Raw genomic sequence first — 22,496 nt, forward strand, 5'->3', positions numbered from 1 at the left:
CCTATGGCAGAGATGGCTAAGTGGCCTCCACAAATTTGTGCTTCCTACTTCTTAACACAGAATGGCTGGTTATCCAGTCAGGATAGAATGGCTGGTTATCCAGTCAGGGACCGCATGGAGCCTGTAACTAGCGCTTTCCAATGAAATAAGAAAATGATTATGTGCCAATTCTGAATCAAAATTGAGAAACAGCCATACTGTCTCCTCTCTTTACCAACTGATTAAAGCTAAAAGCAGAAGAGTTTTAGGTCCTAGTGTAAAGCTTCTCAAACTTTAATGTACATAACAATCACCTGGAGATTTCCTCAAAGTATGGGCTCTTACTTAGTAGTTCTGGGTAGAACCTGAGCTTGTGCTTTTTTTTTTTTTTAGAGCAGCAGGAAGAGAGAGAAACAGGAACATCGAGCTGCTCTTGTATGTGCCCTGACCGGGGAATCAAACCAGCAACCTCCACACTCCAGGAGGACATTCTGAGCAACCAAGCTATCTGGCCAGGGCTTATTTATTTATTTATTCATTAGATTTTATTTATTCATTTTTAGAGATAGAGGGGAGAGAGAGAGAAGTGGGGGAGGAGCAGGAAGCATCAACTTCCATATGCGCCTTGACCAGGTAAGGCCAGGGTTTCAAACGAGTAACCTCAGGGTTCCAGGTCGATGCTTTATCCACTGTGCCACCACAAGTCAGGCTTAATTTTTTATTTTCTTTTATTGATTTTTAGAGACAGAGAGAGGAAGGGAGAGAGAGTGGATGGAGGGAGAAGGGAAGCACCTGTTGTTTCACTTAGTTGTGTATTATTTATTTTATTTTGGGTTGCTTACTATGTGTGCCCTGACCAAGGATCAAACCCACAACCCTGCTGTTTCTGGACAGTGCTCTTAACCAACTGAGTTAATGGGCTTGGGCCAAGATTGTGCATTTCTAACATGTTTCCAGGTACTGCCAATGCTGCTAGTCCACAGACCGTCCTTTAAGTGGCAAGGCCCTAGGGGGTGACTAAGCCTATGTATGGAGATGTGTGAATCACTACATCACTAGTAGAAGAAACAGGAACCTAGAACAGGAACATATACCCTAAATCAGGGGTCCCCAAACTTTTACACAGGGGGCCAGTTCACTGTCCCTCAGACTGTTGGAGGGCCAGACTATAAAAAAAAACTATGAACAATCCCTATTCACACTGCACATATCTTATTTTAAAGTAAAAAAACAAAACGGGAACAAATACAATATTTAAAATAAAGAACAAGTAAATTTAAATCAACAAACTGACCAGTATTTCAATGGGAACTATGGACTTGCTTTTGGCTAATGAGATGGTCAATATCCGGTTCCATATTTATCACTGCTAGCCGTAACAAGTGATATGATGCACTTCCGGAGCCGTGACACGTGCGTCCCGCATTACCGAAAGTAGTACTGTACGTGAGCGCCCAGCGCTTTGTGGCGCTGCCACATACAGTACTCCAGGAGCCATCCTGTGCTCCTCTCACTGACCAACAATGAAACAGGTGCCCCTTTCGGAAGTGCGGCGGGGGCCGCATGCGGACCATAGGCCGTAGTTTGGGGACCCCTGCCCTAAAATATTAAATGAGCTAGTCCATGTTTGTATTAATGCAATGGGAATTTTGAAGTTTATTTCTGACAGTGGCTAGTGTTTCCCTAATATAAAAATGTTTGCTATTTTGAACAAAATTTACATTTTTTATCCTTCATAAGCTTTACCTTCATCAGATTTTACATCTGCCTGATTCAAGTCTTCTACACTGGCCTCAGAAGATGACTCTTCAAAACTTTTTCTAAGTTGCTGTAAGAAGACTTCCATGGACAAAGTAAAATGTAACTCTTTATTGTTTAGCCAGTGTACCACAAAAGGTCCACTCTTCTCTTCATGTTCACTTAGAGTTAGAGATGTAATAGAAGGAAGAAGTGGAATGTCTATAAAGAAAAACAGAAACACAATTAAAATTTCTAACAAAACATCCAGGTCTCATTTTTTTATTGACTGTTCCATTTATCTTAAACCTCTGCAATATATTTTATTTAATCTATAAATAAGACACTCAATATAAAGTCTGCCACTTATTATTGATAACAGACTTAATGCTAAATTTAACATACCTATTATAAAGGAGATAAAATTATATATTCTACGTCATGTATAATAACTTATTTTTATATTCATATATTTTCCTTAATTCTAAAAAATTCTCATTGAGAAACATTTGTAATTTGTAGACATTTTAATAAGTCTTAATTTATATATACACTGTGTTAAGAAACATATTTTAACCTGATCTACCAGGCAAAACTCATCATTATGACATCAAAGGAACCTGTGATTTAACTGCACAACAACTTTCCTTCTTACTGAACAGACTGAAATTTCAACTTTTTTAATGACCCCGCCCATCAATACAACTCTAAGACACTGCTTATTTATTAACATCAAGATCGATGTTGGAAAGTGAAAAATTGATGTTCCCTTCTTATATTCAAGAAAGGCATTCAAGAAGAACCAAATCAGCTATAAAAATGTTGTCCCCTGGTATTACTTTTGATATAATTGCTAAATTAAACATTTTGAAGTACAAATTCAAAGTAAGTTATGACAATCCCTAATTAATAGAGGTGAAGAAAAAAATTTGTCTATCATGTTAAATTACATCTAAGTGTAGCTCATGCTGGTATCTGCTGAAGAGTAAAGGCTGAAGTAGATTCAGGGAATGTAGTCTAATTCTATACTTCATGAGAGCAAGGATCACATGTTTTTATCACCCTTCTTTCTCCACTTCCTGTCACTGTCTTCAGTCCCTATACTGGCACAGACTAAACATTCAATAAAAGCAGTGAGGGACTTAACTGCCCATTCCATTGTTTCTAGGTGATAAACACTAATGCAGGGATTAAGACAGTGGCCTGCAAGAATCCTAATCGGTAGAGTTTTCTGATTTTTGATTTATAATCAACCCCCAAAAAATCAGGAATGCCTCTGGTAGATGACAGACTTAGTTGTTAAGATACACAAGGAAGGACTAATGCTGGCTTTTAGCAGAAGCATTCTGGTTTTAAAAACAAAACAAAACAAAAAACACATTTCTTTGTCCTGATCTCACTTAAATAATTTGATTTAAGTCATTTTTTTATGAGGAACGTTCGTGGAAAAAATATCAAAAACAGAACTAAGAGAATAGGCTCTTACGAGCTCCTCTCCTCTTTCTATTTAGCAAATAAATAAAGCCAAATCTGAGAGAGGGGTTTTAAATAAGAAATAGAGCATCCAGAAAGGTCATTACAAAAGATCTATAATTTCAGGAAAAAATTTTGTCTGTCTACCTGCTAATAATATTTTGCTTTGATTTGCTCTGTATGTAGGGATTTTCCTTAGGGACCTACAAGCTAAGGAACATTATAGACCTTTCCTTATTGAAAGGAAGTCAAAGAGATGCTCCACTGGAAATAAGGCCCTTAGCCTTTTCCAAGTGAGAATTCAAGCTTTCTATAATCTAAAAATATTGTCTTTTACTCAGAGAGACTCAAAATTATTTCACAAATCTTAAAGTTACCTTTGGGTATTATAAACTGTCAGTGTGTGTGTGTGTGTGTGTGTGTGTGTATGTGTGTGTGTGTCTGTGTGTAGATACATTTTTTCCACTGGTCCTTATTTTTAAATTATTTTTACATTGAAATTATTGCAGTGACACTGGTTAACAAAACTATATAGGTTTCAGGTGCAACACATCTTATATACACCTTATTGTCAATGTATATATTTTGATAAAGGTAATGATTTTTTCCAAGCCTGTATACCTTTTTAACAAAAATAATAGCACTCCCCTTTATAGTTTCTTGGCTCGTGAATTCTTTTAGAGCTGGGATTGTTGTCAACCAAATAAAAGAGAATCATCAAGTATTCTTTATTCCTACCACAAGTATCTTTACACTTGAATTTATCAAAGCACTTGTCACTTTTATTCAAATAACTAATGGATCATATTTATCACTGTGTCTTTGAAGAATACAATATAGCAAATCCAGTGTGCTATAGGAAAATAGGTGATGTTAAATTTATGCTTAAGAATATCCCAACAACAACAAAAAAAAGAATATCCCAAATACATAAAAACTTCAGATTAATGCTTATCTTCTGGGGAGAAGAGCTAGGGTGCAAGAAAGATGAAAAAGGCTTTTACTATCCATTTTCTATATAGATGGCATTAATGATAGGCAAATACTGTTTTAATTTTTTTCCCAGTAATATTCTATGGTTCTACTTTAAATGTCCCAGCTGTGATCAGTTGGGGCTTACTTATTTATTTATTCATTCATTTTAGAGAGGAGAGTGAGAATGAGAGAGGGAGAGAGAGAGAGAGAGGGTGGAGGAGTAGGAAGCATCAACTCCCATATGTGCCTTGACCAGACAAGTGCAGGGTTTTGAACCAGCAACCTCAGTGTTTCAGATGGAAGCTTTATCCACTTCACCACCACAGGTCAGGCCTGTGATCAGTTGGTTTTTAAACTCACAGAAAATATTTCCTAAAATGAGCAGTTATTTTCATCAAATTTATAGACAGATCCAGATATTCTAGATCTGTCAATCTAATTGTACATATTTGACTACAGAAATGAGATTCTTAATTCTTCCAGTTATAACTTCTATATATCTCTGCTCTATTTCTGAAATGGCTCCAAAGATCAAGTACTACCACATTGGGTTTTTTTTGTTTCTTTCTTTCTTTCTTTCTTTTTTTTTCTGTATTTTTCTGAAGTTAGAAGCGGGGAGGCTGTCAGAGAGACTCCCGCATGCGCCCGACCGGGATCCACCCGGCATGCCCACCAGGGGGCGATGCTCTGCCCATCTGGGGCATTGCTCCGTTGCAGCTGGTGCCATTCTAGTGCCTGAGGCAGAGGCTATGGAGCCGTCCTCAGCACCCGGGCCAAGTTTGCTCTCATGAAGCCTTGGCTGTGGGAGGGAAAGAGAGAAATAGAAAGAAAGGAGAGGGAGAAGGGGGAAGATGGAGATGGGCGCTTCTCCTGTGTGCCCTGATTAGGAATGGAACCGGGGACTTCCACACGCCAGGCCAATGCTCTACCGCTGAGCCAACCAGCCAGGGCTCTACCACATTGGTTTTAACAACTACACAATAATTATAAAATCCTAATCTGTGATAAGTATTAACTCTAATCTTAATTTGTGAATACATTAATAAAGTATCTCAATGGCTTATCAAGATCTTAAATCACAAACCATATATAGCCTTAAGGAACAAAGAAATAAACAAAAGTCTCATTTTGTGTAGCTAGTGAGTTGGCTATAATGAAAAATTAACAAAGAAAGTCACCTCCAATTTTTTTTACCTATTTAAAACTAAAAAAATAACTTATTATCAAATCAATCTACTCAATTCCAAAAACCTTTTTTGAACAATGCTCATTACCCGTGGCAGGGTTGATGCTGGCTGCGATATGCAAGTGGCAAAGTGCATTAGCATGCAGCGGAGCGTTCCTGTGGACGTGATGTGGGTCCTGCTGATGCGGCAGGTGTCCGGTGTGTGCTACAGAGGCCAGAGATCTCCTCCGACCTCTTCGGAAATGTATCAGATTGACCTGTGTGAATAACAAAGTAAAACTAATGCCTATACTGTCATAAGGACATATGCATAAGCTATACAGTATTGTTAGACATTACACATATTCTATTTCAGATGAGTTTATATGTACAAATAGCTTTCAGTAGTTTTGTATAGCAAATATGAAACCTAAAGAAGTTTAGAACTTAAACTGACCAACTCTGAAATATCGCACAATACATTACAATTTTATTTGGTTTTATTTCCTGATAATTAATTTTCTGAACTTAAAGTTTGGTTTTACAATAATGTGTCTGTGGACAATGACGTCTCTATGTATACTGTTTTCTTTGTATCCATGGCTTACTCCCTATGACCACAAAGCACTGGATAATATTACCATAATAAATTAGGGTGGTATTTCATAATTTACAAAGCATTTTCAGATCATCTCATTTGATCCACTGCATAAGGGTCCAGGCAGACATCGCAAATATTGTTACTCTCATCCTTCAGATAAAATAGTTTATACAGAATTCAAGGTCTAAAAGTAGACAGATTCCTAACTGTTGAGTCTCCATGTATTATATAGTTAATAATATTCTGAGTCATTAGAACACTATTATAATTCAAAAAGTTGTTCCATAATCATAGCATTCAAAGATAAATCATTTTTAGATCACTTCCTGTTTTTAGTATTAAGAATAAAAAGAATCTGCATTACTAGTCTATGTTCAATTAGTACAAACATCAAAAATTGACTTTTACTTTCTACACTACTTAGTAAAATAAATACTTCCAGTTTTGAGAGGTTCTAAAGATAATCGTAGAATAGAATCTGACAAAGCTACTCTAATCATTCATGTAATTAAGACAGGACAAAACACCCCAAATTCTAAAGAAAATAAATAATTTTGAAGTCACACCTTTGCTTCCTCAGACTTTGTTATTTTAGCTAAGATAAGTATAAGCATCCTTTTCTTATAATCAGTTAAACTAAGATTAACTTCATAATTATAATGGTTGTTTATTATAGACAAAATCTTTAAGGACATATTTTAAACAAAATAAAACTGAAAATTTTCTGAGATTTTCCTAAGACATATTTTTTATAACTATCCATATGACTTTGAATATTATGACCGATATTACAGGCAATTCCATTACAAAATGTTTTAAAATTTGTAGGAAATAAGATCTAGCGAGAACACTCACATCTAAAGTATTTTGAACTCGTTCTTTACTGGAAGCGTTTCTCTCCAAGTTATTTGTTAAATTAATTGGTTTGGTCCAATGGTTGATGTCACCTCCATGTAGTAAACAATCATTTGGTAAAAATGTCTCTACCCAAAGACGACACACATTATCTTTGCAGCAAGTCAACAGTACATTACATACAGAAGCCCTAAGGAATAAAAATATTTTAGAGGCAAAAATATAAATTCACATAGTATCACATTCTACAATGTTTCTATTATAATGCACACACACAGCTAAAGTACCAATGAAGAAAATATCAATGCACATGTATGCAATATATTTAGTCAAAATTACAACTGAGTGGGTATTTAATTTCATCACAAAAAATGCTTGCTAACCTATTTATTTATTTATTTATTTATTTATTTGTATTTTTCTGAAGCTGGAAACGGGGAGAGACAGTCAGACAGACTCCCGCATGCATCCAACCGGGATCCACCCAGCATGCCCACCAGGGCAACGCTCTGCCCACCAGGGGGCGATGCTCTGCCCCTCCAGGGCATCGCTCTGCCGTAACCAGAGCCACTCTAGCGCCTGGGCAGAGGCCAAGGAGCCATCCCCAGCGCCCGGGCCATCTTTGCTCCAATGGAGCCTTGGCTGCGGGAGGGGAAGAGAGAGACAGAGAGGAAGGAGGGGGGGGTGGAGAAGCAAATGGGCGCTTCTCCTATGTGCTCTGGCTGGGAATCGAACCCGGGTCCCCCGCACTCCAGGTCGACGCTCTACCGCTGAGCCAACCGGCCAGGGCCTAACCTATTTCTTTTTTTGCCTAGAATTTGGTAGTTCTTTTTTCAATAATCTAAGATTTTCCTTATTGCTAAAGAATAAAGACTGAAATCGTGTCATAATCCCTCTTAAAAAGAAAAACACCCAATTACATCTATTAAAATTTTTTAATTTTCTGATCTATTCAGTGAATGGTTATTTCAAATACTTCATAATGATTCATTTTTACTTCCTGTACAGGCACATGCACATTGGTGATTGACAGGCTACATTAACTAGTACACTTATTCTCTCCTTGCGTAACATACATGCTGAAAGCAGTCAAGTGTAAGAACAGAAAATTAATGATGAAAGACATACAGCCACCTCCTCCCTGAATCATTCCTGATTGTCAGTGAATTTACTGTCTCGCCACCCCACAAAATAAAAGCAAAACTAACTGCACATATATTAATAAGCATTTGATGCTTATGGAAGCATCAAAATATAAGGTTGAAACCCCATCAACAAAAACTACCTCCTATTGGGACACTCTGAAACTTTAGAAAAAAAAGAGTCCCAATATTCTGTAATAGACACTCTTTCAAACATCTTTGTTTAAAAACAATCAGTAGAAGACTTCTATCAAGTAACTCAGTACGTTAAACTAAATAAAAAGAAATAAAAATATTCTGTAGCAATTGCTTTGTTAAATATGTCTACCTGGTCATGAAAGAACCATAGCAAAGGGGAAGAAAAGGGAGACAGCATGTTTTGTCTTGGTTGCTCTTCCCTTCAGCTTTCCTCTATTCTCTCATTTGTGTCCTTCCTGCCCTCTTCCTTCCCTTCTCTGTCTACTCTTCTTTCTCCCTTGCCACCCACTCCCTGGGCTTCTCTCCTTCAATTCTCAGCTTCTCCTCTCCAGACTAACCTTCCTTGCTATCTCTCTGCCTTCTTTCCCTTTACCTCTCCCCCCTTCCTACTCCTTCCTTCCTTTTCAAACTATTTCTTCTTTCTCCTTCCTCCTTCCTCTCTCTCCCCCTTCATTTTTTTCTCCCTCTTTTTTTCCCCTCTAGTCCCCTATGCCCTTCTTTTATCCCCCTTACTTCTCTGTTTCTCTGTAATACATTCACACACAGGCAGTGGCAATGTGATCAAGAGTAAACAAACAGAAACAGAAGAAAATATATCAAAAGAAAATATGGAAAGTTCACAGTTCATAGTGCCAGTCGGTAGTGCCAACTGGCAGAATGGAAAGGCTTACCAAGGAAAAGCAGAATGTAGGAGACTAAAGGGCTAAATAGACAGCAGTCAGAAAAGGCATAAGAACTTAGGGAAGGGCAGCAAATTAAGCAAGAAAGGTACACAACACAGAAGCAAGAAGAGGGGTTTGACCCTGAATGGGTGACCCCATGTGATTTTACTCAACTTACAGGATAGCTAACCTTACAGACAGTCAGTGTAAACAGTTGGCAGGTAATATATAGGCAGAGCATGTAAGAAACATGAATTCTAAGAAATGTGGAGAATGTTGACATGAGGGGAAGCTATGCATGTCTGAGAGCAAAGGATATATAGGAAATCTCTATACCCTCCCCTCCATTTTGCTATGGACCTTAAACAGATCTAAAGAAGTCTTAATATATATATATTGTATTATTATATGTATATTGTAAATCTAGGTATATTCTGCTGCCTCAGAAGAACAAAACTGAAGTCAACAAATGGTCCAGGCACACTACCACAGATCAGTTTAGGACACTACAAATCATAAAGGGAAAAACTGTACTGCTTCACGGTATGGTCAAGTTGAAAATGGCCATGTGAAATAAAAAAGGGATTTCTATCTATACGTAAGTAATCTTTATAACTTACTAAGTACAGGCAACAATTCAATGGGATATCAAGTCTTGTAAGTGCTACAGGGAAGAAAGGAAGTGCTTGTATATGCACATATAGGTTAAACTAATACCTAGTTCAGGGCATCTTAATGTATAACCCACTCCCTTTTTCTCAAAGATGTTGGATATAATTAAATAAATGTTTGAAGTCTCTTGCTATGTCCTCTCAATAAAGCTAGGGGTTGTTTGTTCTTGCTTTTTTTTAACTGGAGGAGATACACATAGACAGTACTAGATAAAGTAATGAAATATGAAAAAGTCCATGCAAACAACAATATGGAGAATAAGTAAGGGATACAAGAATTGGAATCATAACATAGAGAAGAAAAAGATGCACAACTCTGTAGAAGTAAATTATTCTTTCACATGGCTTTCCTCTTGAATGTCAGTCACAGCTGACCTGTGACCAGAAGTTTGAAAGTCAGGGACTATCTAATATTACTTGAATATTCATAGGTAAAAGTCCTATACCTATGAATTTTCAAAGTAAGAAAAGTAGTCAAAGTCCCAAAGATGATGTTTTCTTAATACTGAGAAAAATTACTAATCCACTGACCTAGGCATATATTTGCTGGTTTTACGCCAGGAAAATCCATTTACAGCTCGAGGATGGGCCAGATATACAAAAGAAAAGTCAATTTCTCCTTGGGATTGTTTTTCTGAACTTTTATCTGGAGAGGTAACAGCTGTCCGCCAGTTTTCTACATTGTACCATACCTTTAAAAGACAGTCATCCTAAGAGAAAAAAAACAAACAAACGTGGAAAAACATCCACATCAGATTTAATGATTAAGTTAAATAGCAAATGTAAGATTTTTCTCTCCAATTGCAGAAACAGGGATGGGAAAAGGGGTTGAGCATGGAGGAACTGAGAAGAAAACCACTGATTCTGATACTTTTCTATTAGCATTCCTTATTGTGCTCTGAGAATTAAAATGTGTGAATGTGTACATTATGCAAGGGTTGGTTCAAGGAAAATTCTAGTTACCATACAGTATGGAAAATGGAGTCATTCAGAAAAGACTGAAAGATAAGTTACGGGTTCTTTTTCCACTTACCCAAATATCAAATAAGAAAGCATTACCACTAACAGACTTACAAAGACTAATAATGTCTGAAAAGGGCAGTTTTCATGAATTATCACATGATGTACAAAGAAAATATTTAAGATGATAATAAGCATTTAAAAACTACTACTATATAAAATAACCTAAGTAAAATAAAAATTGCACCTCCTAATCTGGGAAATAAGGGAACAAGAGAGACTAAAATGTACCAGGTTTTACTCTTAAGCCATAATTGCATTCCCACCTTTAAAGTCAATCAGAATAACAGCTCCACTTCTCTCCTAAAAAAACCTCACTGAGGATTTAGAGTACGTATCTCACATTCTTAACCTGCAGAAGGCTTTGAGCAATGAGAACAGTAACTTCAGTTGTGCATTAACTGCTCTGTGAACCAATAATTAAAAATAAAATATTTTCAAAGAAATACATTATTCTAAAATCAATAGGTAATGACAAAGAAAATTATTACAAATGTCCTTCTAGAACAGTGGTTCTCAACCTGTGGGTCGTGACCCTGGCGGGGGTCGAACGACCAAAACACAGGGGTCGCCTAAAGCAATGAGAATACATTCCGAATCTAACTGTAGCAAAATTACAGTTATGAAGTAGTCACCAAAATTATTTTTTGGTTTGGGGTCACCGCAACATGAGGAACTGTATTGCGGGGTCATGGCATTAGAAAGGTTGAGAACCACTGCTCTAGAAAGTCTGTAATTTCTTATATCTTAATCCTTAATATATGTCAGCTTAAAGATAATATAAATATGGCCCTGGCCGGTTGGCTCAGCAGTAGAGCGTCGGCCTGGCGTGCGGGGGACCTGGGTTCGATTCCCGGCCAGGGCACATAAGAGAAGCGCCCATTTGCTTCTCCACCCCCAGCCCCACCTTCCATTCTGTCTCTCTCTTCCCCTGCCGCAGCCGAGGCTCCATTGGAGCAAGGATGGCCTGGGCACTGGGGATGGCTCCTTGGCCTCTGCTCCAGGTGCTGGAGTGGCTCTGGTCGCAACAGAGCGATGCCCCTGAGGGGTAGAGCATCGCCCCCTGGTGGGCAGAGCTTTGCCCCTGGTGGGCGTGCCAGGTGGATCCCGGTCTGGCGCATGCGGGAGTCTGTCTGACTGTCTCTCCCCATTTCCAGCTTCAGAAAAAAAAAGATAATATAAATAGTGCAATAGTTCATTGATAGTATTCTACATGCAAGACACCATGCCAATCACTTTACTTCTACTGTCTAAATTAACCCTATGATGAATGATCTGAAGTAGGGTTTTTTTATCCTCAGTTTACAAATGAGAATCCCAAAGCACAAAGAAATTAACTATACTGCTCACAAAAGTTACAGGATATTTCAAAATGAATATGAAGCTATAAAATATCCCCTAATTTTTTGAGCAGTATATTTACCCAATATCAAAAAGCTGGTAAATGGCAGTTTTAATAATGACAGATTACCTTTAAGTCTATGCTATTTCAATTATACCATACTGCCTTTTAATAAAGTCATATTGAACCAAATTTTACTATTTCACATTTTAAACAAAATATTTTCAACTTAAATAAAACAATAAAACTCTAAGTTTTTTGAAGTTTCAAATAACCATAAACACAATCTGTCAATAGCATTTTCATAAATTACCTTCCCAGCAGTGGCAAAAATTCCCCATCTGGTGAAAATTTCATTAAATAAATTTGGGAAGCAGTTCTGTAAATTAAAGATATAAGGAATAATTATTAAGAAAAATTCAATGAGAAAGCAATATTACTCCATTAAACAATATTCAGCAATTTCTTCAAATAATAAAATTTTTGATAACACAAGTTTTACACTTACTTTTAAGTATAGCTCATAATTATAAAATTAAAAAATATAACTAAATTAAATATAAAGATTATTTTTATGTAAAAATATTCATGTATAAGAATCATGCAAAGAATAACTTATCAGTCCTTAAAATTTAAGAGTCATAGCTCTCATTCCCTCAGAATGTGAAAGAATGGTTATATTTTTAATCTGGATATCTGATTTCCAGAACCATAAATAATCTGTATTCCAAAATACATTTTCATGGACAAACTAATATTTTAAAAAGCATTCTGCTTTATGGTAGCATGTGACTAAATACAGATTACGTGTGGGTTAGTGACCGTCAGGGACTGAGCCTTCCAGCTTCACCTATATACTTGGTGAGTACTTGCTCTTCTTCTCCAAGGAGTTTTGGCTCATTTCTGTTCACAGCCTTTCCCTTTGGCTACTCATAAATGTTGATCCCAAGACTCTCACTATCTTTGCCTTCCTTTCCTTATCCAAGTTCATGCTTAGATGCATCCTAAAATTATTTGTAAAGCAGGCCAGAGATTAATTCAGTCACAGTTCATTCCAAATACAAATATATTTTTCCTGATTTTAAATGTAACAAATACATACTATAAAATATTGATACAGATGAATAAGAAAAAAATAAAACCATCTTTAGTTTCACCGATACCATGACACCAATTCTCAGGCAAAACCACACTTAATATTTTAATATAAAGATTTCCAGATTCATCTGTCTGCTCTTCCTCTCTATTTCCTATGGGAGGGTGTGGGGGAAGAGGGTATAGAAACTGAGGCCACATCAACAGTTTGCTTTGCAACATTTACTTATTTAAAGATACATTATGGCCTGACCAGGTGGTGTCGCAGTGGATAGAGCATCAGACTGGGACACAGAGGACCCAGATTTGAGACCCCAAGGTCACTGGCTTGAGCATGGGCTCACCAGCTGTAGCTCAGGGTTGCTGGCTTGAGTGTGGAATCACAGACATGACCCCATGGTCACTGACTTGTGCCCAAATGTCACTGGCTTGAAGCCTAAGGTCACTAGCTTGAGCCCAAGGTTGCTGGCTTGAGCAAGGGGTCACTTGTTTTGCTGTAGCCACCCATCAAGGCACATATGAGAAAGCAAGGAGTCGCAACGAAGAATTGATGCTTCTCATCTCTCCTTCCTGCCTGTCTGTCCCTATCTGTCCCTCTCTCTGTATCTCTCTCTCTCTCTCTGTCACACACAGACACACAAAAGATATATTATGAAGTTTTATGTATCAATACGTGTAGACCTCCATTATTTTATTGACCCACGCTCAGAGCCAATAACCTTGGGGTTTCGAACCAGCAACTTCAGTGTTCCAGGCCAATGCTTTATCTACTGTGGTACCACTGGTCAGGCTTCATTTCTTGATATAAAGTGAGATCAACACTTAATATGCTTATGATTCATATGTATTACCATTTAAAATATTTCTCTTCAAAGCCCTGGCCGGTTGGCTCAGTGGTAGAGCGTCGGCCTAGCATGCGGAGGACCCAAGTTCGATTCCAGGCCAGGGCACACAGGAGAGGCGCCCATTTGCTTCTCCACCCCACCCCTCCACCGTGCCTTCCTCTCTGTCTCTCTCTTCCCCTCCCGCAGCCAAGGCTCTATTGGAGCAAAGATGGCCCGGGCACTGGGAATGGCTCTGTGGCCTCTACGTCAGGCGCTAGAGTGGCTCTGGTCTCAACATGGCGATGCCCCGGAGGGGCAGAGCATCGCCCCCTGGTGGGCAGAGCCGGATGGATCCCGGTTGGGCGCATGCGGGAGTCTTTCTGACTGTCTCTCCCTGTTTCCAGCTTCAGAAAAATGCAAAAAAAAATAAAAAAATATTTCTCTTCATTGTCCATTGTTGTTCACTATTGAGATATCTGTTTCTTTTCTAAGACTTTGGTTTAAAAAATATTTCCTCTCAATTTTTTGTTTTTTTTCTTTATGGTCATTTTGATTTACAGAAACTTTTTATTAATACAGAAAAATGATCAAGTTTTTCCTTTCCTTTCCTTTCAGTTTCTAGTTTTGGTGTCATACCTAAGTCTTTCCCTGACTCTAAAGCAGCACTTTTTATTCCGTTACAATAGAACATAAATGACAAACGTTAGCCATATATGTAAACTTCCTAGTAGTCACATTTTAATATAAAAAGAAACAGGTGTGAAATTAATTTTTTAAGCTAAAATAGATGTCAAAAATATTACCATTTCAACATGTAGTCAATAAATAATAGAATATTTTACACGCTTTGTGCTAAGTTTTTGAAATCCAGTGTGTATTTCATACTTATAGCACATCTCAATTTTGGGTAAGCTGCATTTCAAGTATTCAACAGTGATGTATGGCTAGTTGCTATCAATACTGGATATTCACCTATATTTATAATATTTGTTTCATTGTATAGAAATTCAATTTGTCCTTCCTTTGAAATTTATTTTGGTGCCAGATATAACACAGACTCTAACTTCATTTTCACATCCATAGAGCTAGTAAGTTTGCCCACTGACGTAAAATACCACCGTATATGCCGAATCTCCATGTATATAACCGGGTCTAACCCTGAACCTCAAACTGTCTGTTCATTTTTTTCCTCTCCTCATATTTATTTTTTTATCTATAAATATTTTAAATTCTTTTTAATTGAATGAGGGTGACAGTGGTTAATAAAATTATACAGGTGTACAATTCTATACTACATGATCTATATTCTGTTGTGTCCTCATCACCCCACGTCATGTCTCCTTCCATCACCACTGATCTCCCCTCACCCTCTCTACCTCTCCCTCCTTCACTCTTGTAATCATCACACTGCTGTCTGGGTCTGAGTTTTTTTTTTTCCTTTGCTCAATCTGTCTACTCATATCAATTAAAAATTGTTTAGAACTTTGGTTAAAAGAGAAATTACAATGGGATTTTGACTAAAATTATGTTTAATATACAGATTACTTAGGGAAAAATATACCTCTTCACAATAGAAAAACTTTCATTCAAAAGCATAAGTGTCTCTCTCCTTTTGTATAAATTAGCAAGTTCTATTTAATAATCTTCATATAGGCCTTACACATTTCTTTCGTTTCTTTGTAATTGTTTTATTCAACAAGTAAAAACAAATAAATCTGTAGAACACAGGCAATGGTAAATCCTCTGTATATAGGAAAAGTCATGTCACAGAATAAAAAATAATACTTTTTACGTCAGTGTGGTTTTACAAAACTAAAATGCATTTATAATAAAACCACATGGAACAGGCTTGTTGGTTTTATCCCCTGATTAACTGCTTACTTGCAATGCCAAATGCAGCTCCAGTCTCCACAGTGAAGATCTGCTTTATCCAGATTTCCATCTTCAGTCGGCTTCTCCAAGGTGGAATCAGACCAGAGTTGCAAACAGCTAGAACCAGTTAAAAGACGATTGCCTAAAAATATGTTATTCACCACTTATTATTTAAATATTTAGTGAGTTACGCACTCAACAGTTTCATATAATACTATAAAGATAAAAACAACTTCTAAAAAGTCAAATAACAAGATTAGGGGGAAGGGGGAGTAAAGTTGTATTTTAACTTTGTTGAAACAACTTGGGAAAAAACAAGATTTTATAATCTCTTATTCAACAAATATTTAATGAACATTTTCTCTGTACCAGACACTGCCAGGCACAAAGGATGCCATGACAAATGTAACACTGTTCTTTTCATAATGAGTTTACCTTATGTAAAGAAATACTATGAACAGAGGCATGAAGACATGCAAATTCAAATATATGCCCAAGAATGGCTTGACTGGAAAAATAAATAAGGTTGGAAAAAGAAATCTGAAGACAGATTATGAAACATTTCTGATGCTCATAAGTAGTTTGGAGTTTGTTGTAGGTACGTGGAATTAAAGGTTTTTAAGTGGGGGGAGGGAGTTTACATAAGTGGATCTGTATTTTAGAACAAGGGGTCTCAACTGGGGTGAGGGGTATCAACAGAGATACTTAACAAGGCCTGTGAACCTCCCTTCAATAAGATATGCAAAAGTTACATGTAGAGTATGTGCATTTTTCTAGAGAGACAGTCCATAATTTTCACCATACTTTCAAAGATTCCAGTACACAAAGAAGGGTAAAGATCCATTTTAGAAAGTAACTCTAGTGAGAGACAAGATTAGAGGAAACATAAGACAGAGAAACGTGGTTAATTGTAATAATACTGATAGAAATTCATGAGAATCTAAATCAAACATTAAAGTACTAAGCAAGGATTTGAAAGCCATTTCAAAAGCAGAATTTTCAAAGCTTAACACCAACTAAAAAACAGGAATAGACAATAGGTTTCAAGGACATATTTCAGCTTTATGACTTAGGTAACTGAGTAGAATGCTGTGCTATCATCCAAACAAACAAACAAACAAAAAAGATAAAGAAAGAGATGCAATTTTGGCCAAAATGCTGATAATAAATAAAGCATTCATCTTGGCAATTACGGCCTATACATTGGTGTCTCTCTGGAAATACATTTTATTTCAAAAGGAAAGTGGGTCTCTGGCAAAACATAGATGTTAGGTCAAAAACCCTTGTGTCTAATTCTCAAATAAATCACTTAATTAGCATGTGAACTGAATCTAGTTGGGCAGCTTTTGAGTTTCAATTTTCTCATCTATAAAATTAAAAATCTGTAGAGTTGTGGTAAGGATTACCTATAAAATGTATAATGTATTTAGCACAGGCTTGACACTTAGCAGAAGCTCAATAAATAGTAACAACTAGGGGAAAAGTCTCTCAGGCAGATAAAAATAGCACAGAAAGTATTAATGAGACTTTCCATTTAAATATGATTACTATTCCACTGTTTAGCTTACCAACAGACATAAGTTTTCTTTTTGAGATATAGTTGGCAATAACATTATATTAGTTTCAGGTATGTAACATAATGATTAAATAGTTATATATATTGTGAAATGATCACAATAAATCTAGCTTACATCCATCACTACACATGGTTACGACTTTTTTCCTTATAACAACTTTTGAGATCTACTCTCCTAGTAACTTGCAAATAAACAATACAATATTATTAATTATAGTCACTGTGCTGGATATTATATCCCCAGGACTTATTTCTTTTATAACTGGACATTAATGCCTTTTGACCACTCTATCGTAGTTTGGCCACTATCTACTTCCTATCTCTGAAAACTACCAATCTGTTCTGTGTATTTCTGAGTTCAGTTTTTACAAGTTTTCTTTAACATAAACAGAAAATAAAATCATTCCATGAAAGATTAAGAATTTACTACAGAATACAAAATAATTAATACCTGGTATAGAATGAAACAAAAGTACGTAAGGTATGGTATAAAATATATTGATTTGAACACAAAGGGCAGAGGTGTGGATATTATAAAAGGAAGAAAAAACATAAAAACCTAGAACAGAAAGTTATGATTTCAGCAAAATACAATAGTGGTTTCTGAGACAATGCAAAAAGCATTATAGTCAGATTAGTATCATCATTTGAAAAAAAATTTCTTTATATCCCAGTACCTGGCACATAAATATGTAAATACTGATCAAAACCAAAATACAAATATTTCAGGTAAGATATTTAAAATCATATTTATAAATAACTACAAAGTTTACTAATAGCTCCCAAATATTTATTTCAGCTATAAGATATTCCTCAACAAATTCTAAATTTTAAACTTCTGTATATTAAAAAGAAAAATAATAAACTTTTATGTGAATTTTAACTCAATCATAGTTCAAAAAGCAAATGGTCATGAGCTATTGTCAAGTCACTAGTAGATATATTAAAAAGAAGTAACTACCTTTTAATACTACTCTGTAATGCCGATTTTAGAGGAATTTAACATTCATGCTATCCTCTAAAACCTTAGTACCAACAGACCAAGGGTACAAAAATTATCACTCAATTCAAATATTAAGGGATTTTATTGCAGTTAATATGATACTTCAAGTAACCAGTTTACTTGCTAACAATATTTCTATAAGATTTTATCAATTACCAAATACTTCCCTATGTAATGCCTTATTTGATCACTGAAAAACTATTTTGTGAACTACATATTATCTTAATTTATGAATTAACCATTCTTGACCTATTAAGTAATCTGTTTATGATCACAAAACTGTAGTCAAATATGTAACATTTATTGAGAGCTTAATATATCCTGGGTCCCTAAAAATAACTAAAATACTGAAACAAATAAATTTCATTCCTTGTCTAATAAAATAAAATAAAACGAACCATGTAAACAAAGAATTACAACAGACTATAGTGCCATAACTTAGCAACTGTAAATTATCATCCAAATAGAACACTTGTGAGAGTAGAAGGTAACACATTTAATAATTAAATGAGAATAACAGGCATAAACTAGGACCTACAATCACGCTATGCCAAAATCTTGTACTAAATTTTGAATTCGAACCCAGCTCTGACCTCTTTTCTTTCTATGTATAAAATATACATGCAGGTTACCAGCTATTATACATAAATCTTAAAATCTCATGAGAAGAAACATTTTAAGACAATGTATGATTTTTAAATAAAAATCTCAAAGATAATCTCTTTTTTTGCCCAGTGGGGTGGGGAGAGAGAGAGAGAGAAAGAAGAAGGGAGAGAGATGAGAAGCATCAACTCATAGTTGCATCACTTTCGCTATTCACTGACTGCTTCTCATATGTGCCTTGACCCTTTGTTTAAGCCAGCAACTTTGGGCTCGAGCCAGTGACCTTGAGCTTCCAGCCAGCAACCTTTGGGCTCAAACCAGCGACCATGGGATCATGTTGGTAATCCCACACTCAAGCCAGAGAAACCACACTCAAGCTGGAGAGCCCTCACTCAAGCCAGATGAGCCCATGCTCAAGCCGGAGACCTCATGGTTTCAAACTTGGAACCTCAGTATCCCTCTATCCACTGTGCCACCACCAGCCAGGTGATAGTCTTCTCTTATAAAATTTCTGGCCCTGGCCGGTTGGCTCAGAGGTAGAACATTGACCTGGTATATGGAAGTCCCAGGTTCCATTCCCAGTCAGGGCACACAGGACAGGCGATCATCTGCTTCTCTCCCTTCCTTTTCCCCTTCACCTTTTCTCTCCCTCTCTCTCTTCCCCTCCCACAGCCATGGCTCAACTGATATAAGCATGTTGGCCCCAGGCTCTGAGAATGGCTTCATGAAGCCTCCACCTCAGGAGCTAAAAATGGCTGAGTTGCAAGCATCGGCCCCAGATGGGCAAAACATCAGCCTCAGATGGGAAGAGCATTGGCCCCCGATGGGGATCACCAGATGTATCCTAATCAGGGTGCATAGGGGAGTTTATTTCCCCTCCTCACACTTTAATAATAATAATAATAATAATAATAATAATAAATTTTCAAAGGTTCTAAAATTTGTGTTATAACTTAACTTTCCTCAGATATTTCATCTACCGTATTAAAATTTAAACTATTTTTTCTACCTAAACTGATGACCTGGTTATGTTCCAAAGATAACTTCTTTCTCATATTATAGATTAGCTATTTTCAAATGGTATGCCACAAGAAATTGTAAACCATGTAATACCTGACTAGGTAGGGGTACTGACCTTATCCTTTTAAATTGTCAAATAAAAACATGACAATAGCCCATACCACAGGAGTGGTCTGGTGTGAATGAATCAAAATTATATCTTTTTTTTTTGTCTGACTGGCAAAAAAATATATTTTGGTGTGCCACTGGATTTTAGTAACTAGTTTATGTGTGCTGAGAGATGAAAAAGATTGAAAATCACTGTTGTAGACTCCAGTTTCTAACTCTCTACTGGACATTGCTATATGATATGAAAGCACTTCAAATTCCACACATGCAAACAAAACCTGTGTTCTACTCTAACTGTTGCATATTTACTCTCCTTCTTCTGGTGGTCATAGATATCTTCAAACTCATGTGAAATCCAGTTGTCAAGTAATGTCAATTTTATTGCTAAATGCATTTCATATTTGTGCACTCCTTCCTTTCATTATTCATTTAATGTTAATATTCCTACTATGTTAAAGGTACTGAAATAAGTTATTTCTCATTCAGACTACTGTAAAGACATACTTTCCAAAGGTAATTGTAACTATAAATAATATATTTACCCTCCCATTCCTCTTGTCTCTAATTCTTCTAATTCACTGCTAACAGAAAACTCTTGTAGAACACTTGTCACTAGCCACTTTCAAAAACCAATTATATTATTAGACAACTAGAAAGAATTAAATTCAAATCCCTTACCATGACTTCAGGCAGGGGTCCCCAAACTTTTTACACAGGGGGCCAGTTCACCGTCCCTCAGACCATTGGAGGGCGGGACTATAAAAAAAACTATGAACAAATCCCTGTGCACACTGCACATATCTTATTTTAAAGTAAAAAAAAAAACAAAACAGGAAGAAATACAATATTTAAAATAACAAACAAGTAAATTTAAATCAACAAACTGACCAGTATTTCAATGGGAACTATGGTCCTCCACTGACCACCTATGAAAGAGGTGCCCCTTCCAGAAGTGCGGCGGGGGCTGGATAAATGGTCTCAGGGGGCTGCATGTGGCCCGTGGGCCATAGTTTGGGGACCCCTGCTTTAAGGCTTCCTACAATATGATGCAATCTTATCTCATCACCAGATTCACTTCTGTCTTAATGAATTACTAAAATCTATTATAATCTATCTTACACTTTCTTTGTGGCTCTGCTCATTGTGGTAAATTGGTGAAAATGGCTTTGGAAGGTTTTTAAATACAGAAATAGATAACTGGTACATAATACACATTAACTCTTCCTACAATTCCTCTTTTTCCCTTCTCACTATCCCCACCTTCACTGTTAAATCTATCTCTCTGAGGTTAAAAGCCTCCTCTTCAATCAAACTTTGTCCAAAAGAAATTAATGCCACCTTCTCAAAACAATAGGTATCCCTCCTATAGTTGGAAACTATTGCAGTGTATCTTCATTTTACCATAAGTTCGAAAAAAGTACAATTTTATTACTTTTTTGTTCCCCACAATCTCACACAAAGTAGAACTGTAAAACATAACAGTAAAAAAACAATAGCTAGGAAAGTGATATTTCATTTCAGTTAATTCTGCTTCTGTTCTTACCGGCGGGATGCCAAGTGATATTGTGTGCTATTGATTCCAGAAAAAAACTGACCACTTTTCTGCCATTGACTGTATACTTCTTAAAATTAAAATAAAATAAAAGGTTATTTATCAAATTATTATTGATACCTTTTGTCAAACAAATGTATATATTCATTATAATTAATACTACATGCATTTTCTTTAGGTATAACTGACCATGCAGTCATGTTTAAGAAGAACAAAACATTTAATTCTGTCAAGAAAAATAAGAATATGTGGTAGAGGAGATTACTGAGAGACTATCCACCCCTGGAGGTCCAAAAGTCTATTGTTAGTATATTTAAACAACTAATAATAGTACACTCCACCTTAGGCAATATTCTTATTGACCTCAGACTTATGTGTGAAAACTCAGAAGAGATGGAATACTTCCATTGTAATGTATAATTTAAGTCTTTTCATTCCTTAAAGGAATAGTTTTCAACTTTTTTATCTGAAAGCCAGTAAGAAATATATGTTGTATTGTGAACCAGTATATATATAATATACAAATCCAATCAGAAGTAATCTACCCTTATTATAAGTGATGTACTCTTAACATTTCTACTCTATTTAATTCTCCTTTATATTCAGGTTGTGGCCTACTAGGTTGATTTCACTGACCTCTAATAGATTGAGGCCCATAACACTTTCTTAATGTAGTGGTTCTCATATTTTAGTACAAGAATAACCTTAATGTTTATTAAAAATTCAAATTTCCTCCCCAGCCGAATAGCTCCATTGGTTGGAGCATTGTTCTGACACACCACTGGTATGGGTTTGATCCTCAATCAGGGCACATGCAAGGAGCAACCAATGAATGCATAAATAAGTGGAGCAACAAGTGGGTTTTATTTTCTCTCTCTCCCTCTTTCTCTAAAATCAGTAAATATGTTTTTAAAAATTCAAATTTCCAAGACCTACTACTGTATGTCTAAAGGTTCAGGCTCAGAAGGTTCAAGACAAGGCACCAGATTCTGCACTTTAAACAATATCCCAGATAATTTGATA

General features: G+C 36.3%; 1 protein-coding gene across 1 annotated transcript in view; it reads right to left on the reverse strand.

Moving 5' to 3' along the window:
- The window catches only part of LOC136335669 (dmX-like protein 1), a 61,721-nt gene that overhangs the window by 34,063 nt on the left and 5,162 nt on the right, over positions 1-22,496 (reverse strand). Inside the window, 9 exon segments of the mRNA XM_066276815.1 lie at positions 1,726-1,938; positions 5,439-5,607; positions 6,786-6,975; positions 9,990-10,168; positions 12,134-12,153; positions 12,156-12,199; positions 15,621-15,753; positions 21,465-21,510; positions 21,512-21,540. Of these exon segments, the coding sequence (XP_066132912.1) occupies positions 1,726-1,938; positions 5,439-5,607; positions 6,786-6,975; positions 9,990-10,168; positions 12,134-12,153; positions 12,156-12,199; positions 15,621-15,753; positions 21,465-21,510; positions 21,512-21,540 (1,023 nt within the window).

Source organism: Saccopteryx bilineata, chromosome 4 (assembly GCF_036850765.1).
Source record: "Saccopteryx bilineata isolate mSacBil1 chromosome 4, mSacBil1_pri_phased_curated, whole genome shotgun sequence".
Taxonomy (NCBI): domain Eukaryota; kingdom Metazoa; phylum Chordata; class Mammalia; order Chiroptera; family Emballonuridae; genus Saccopteryx; species Saccopteryx bilineata.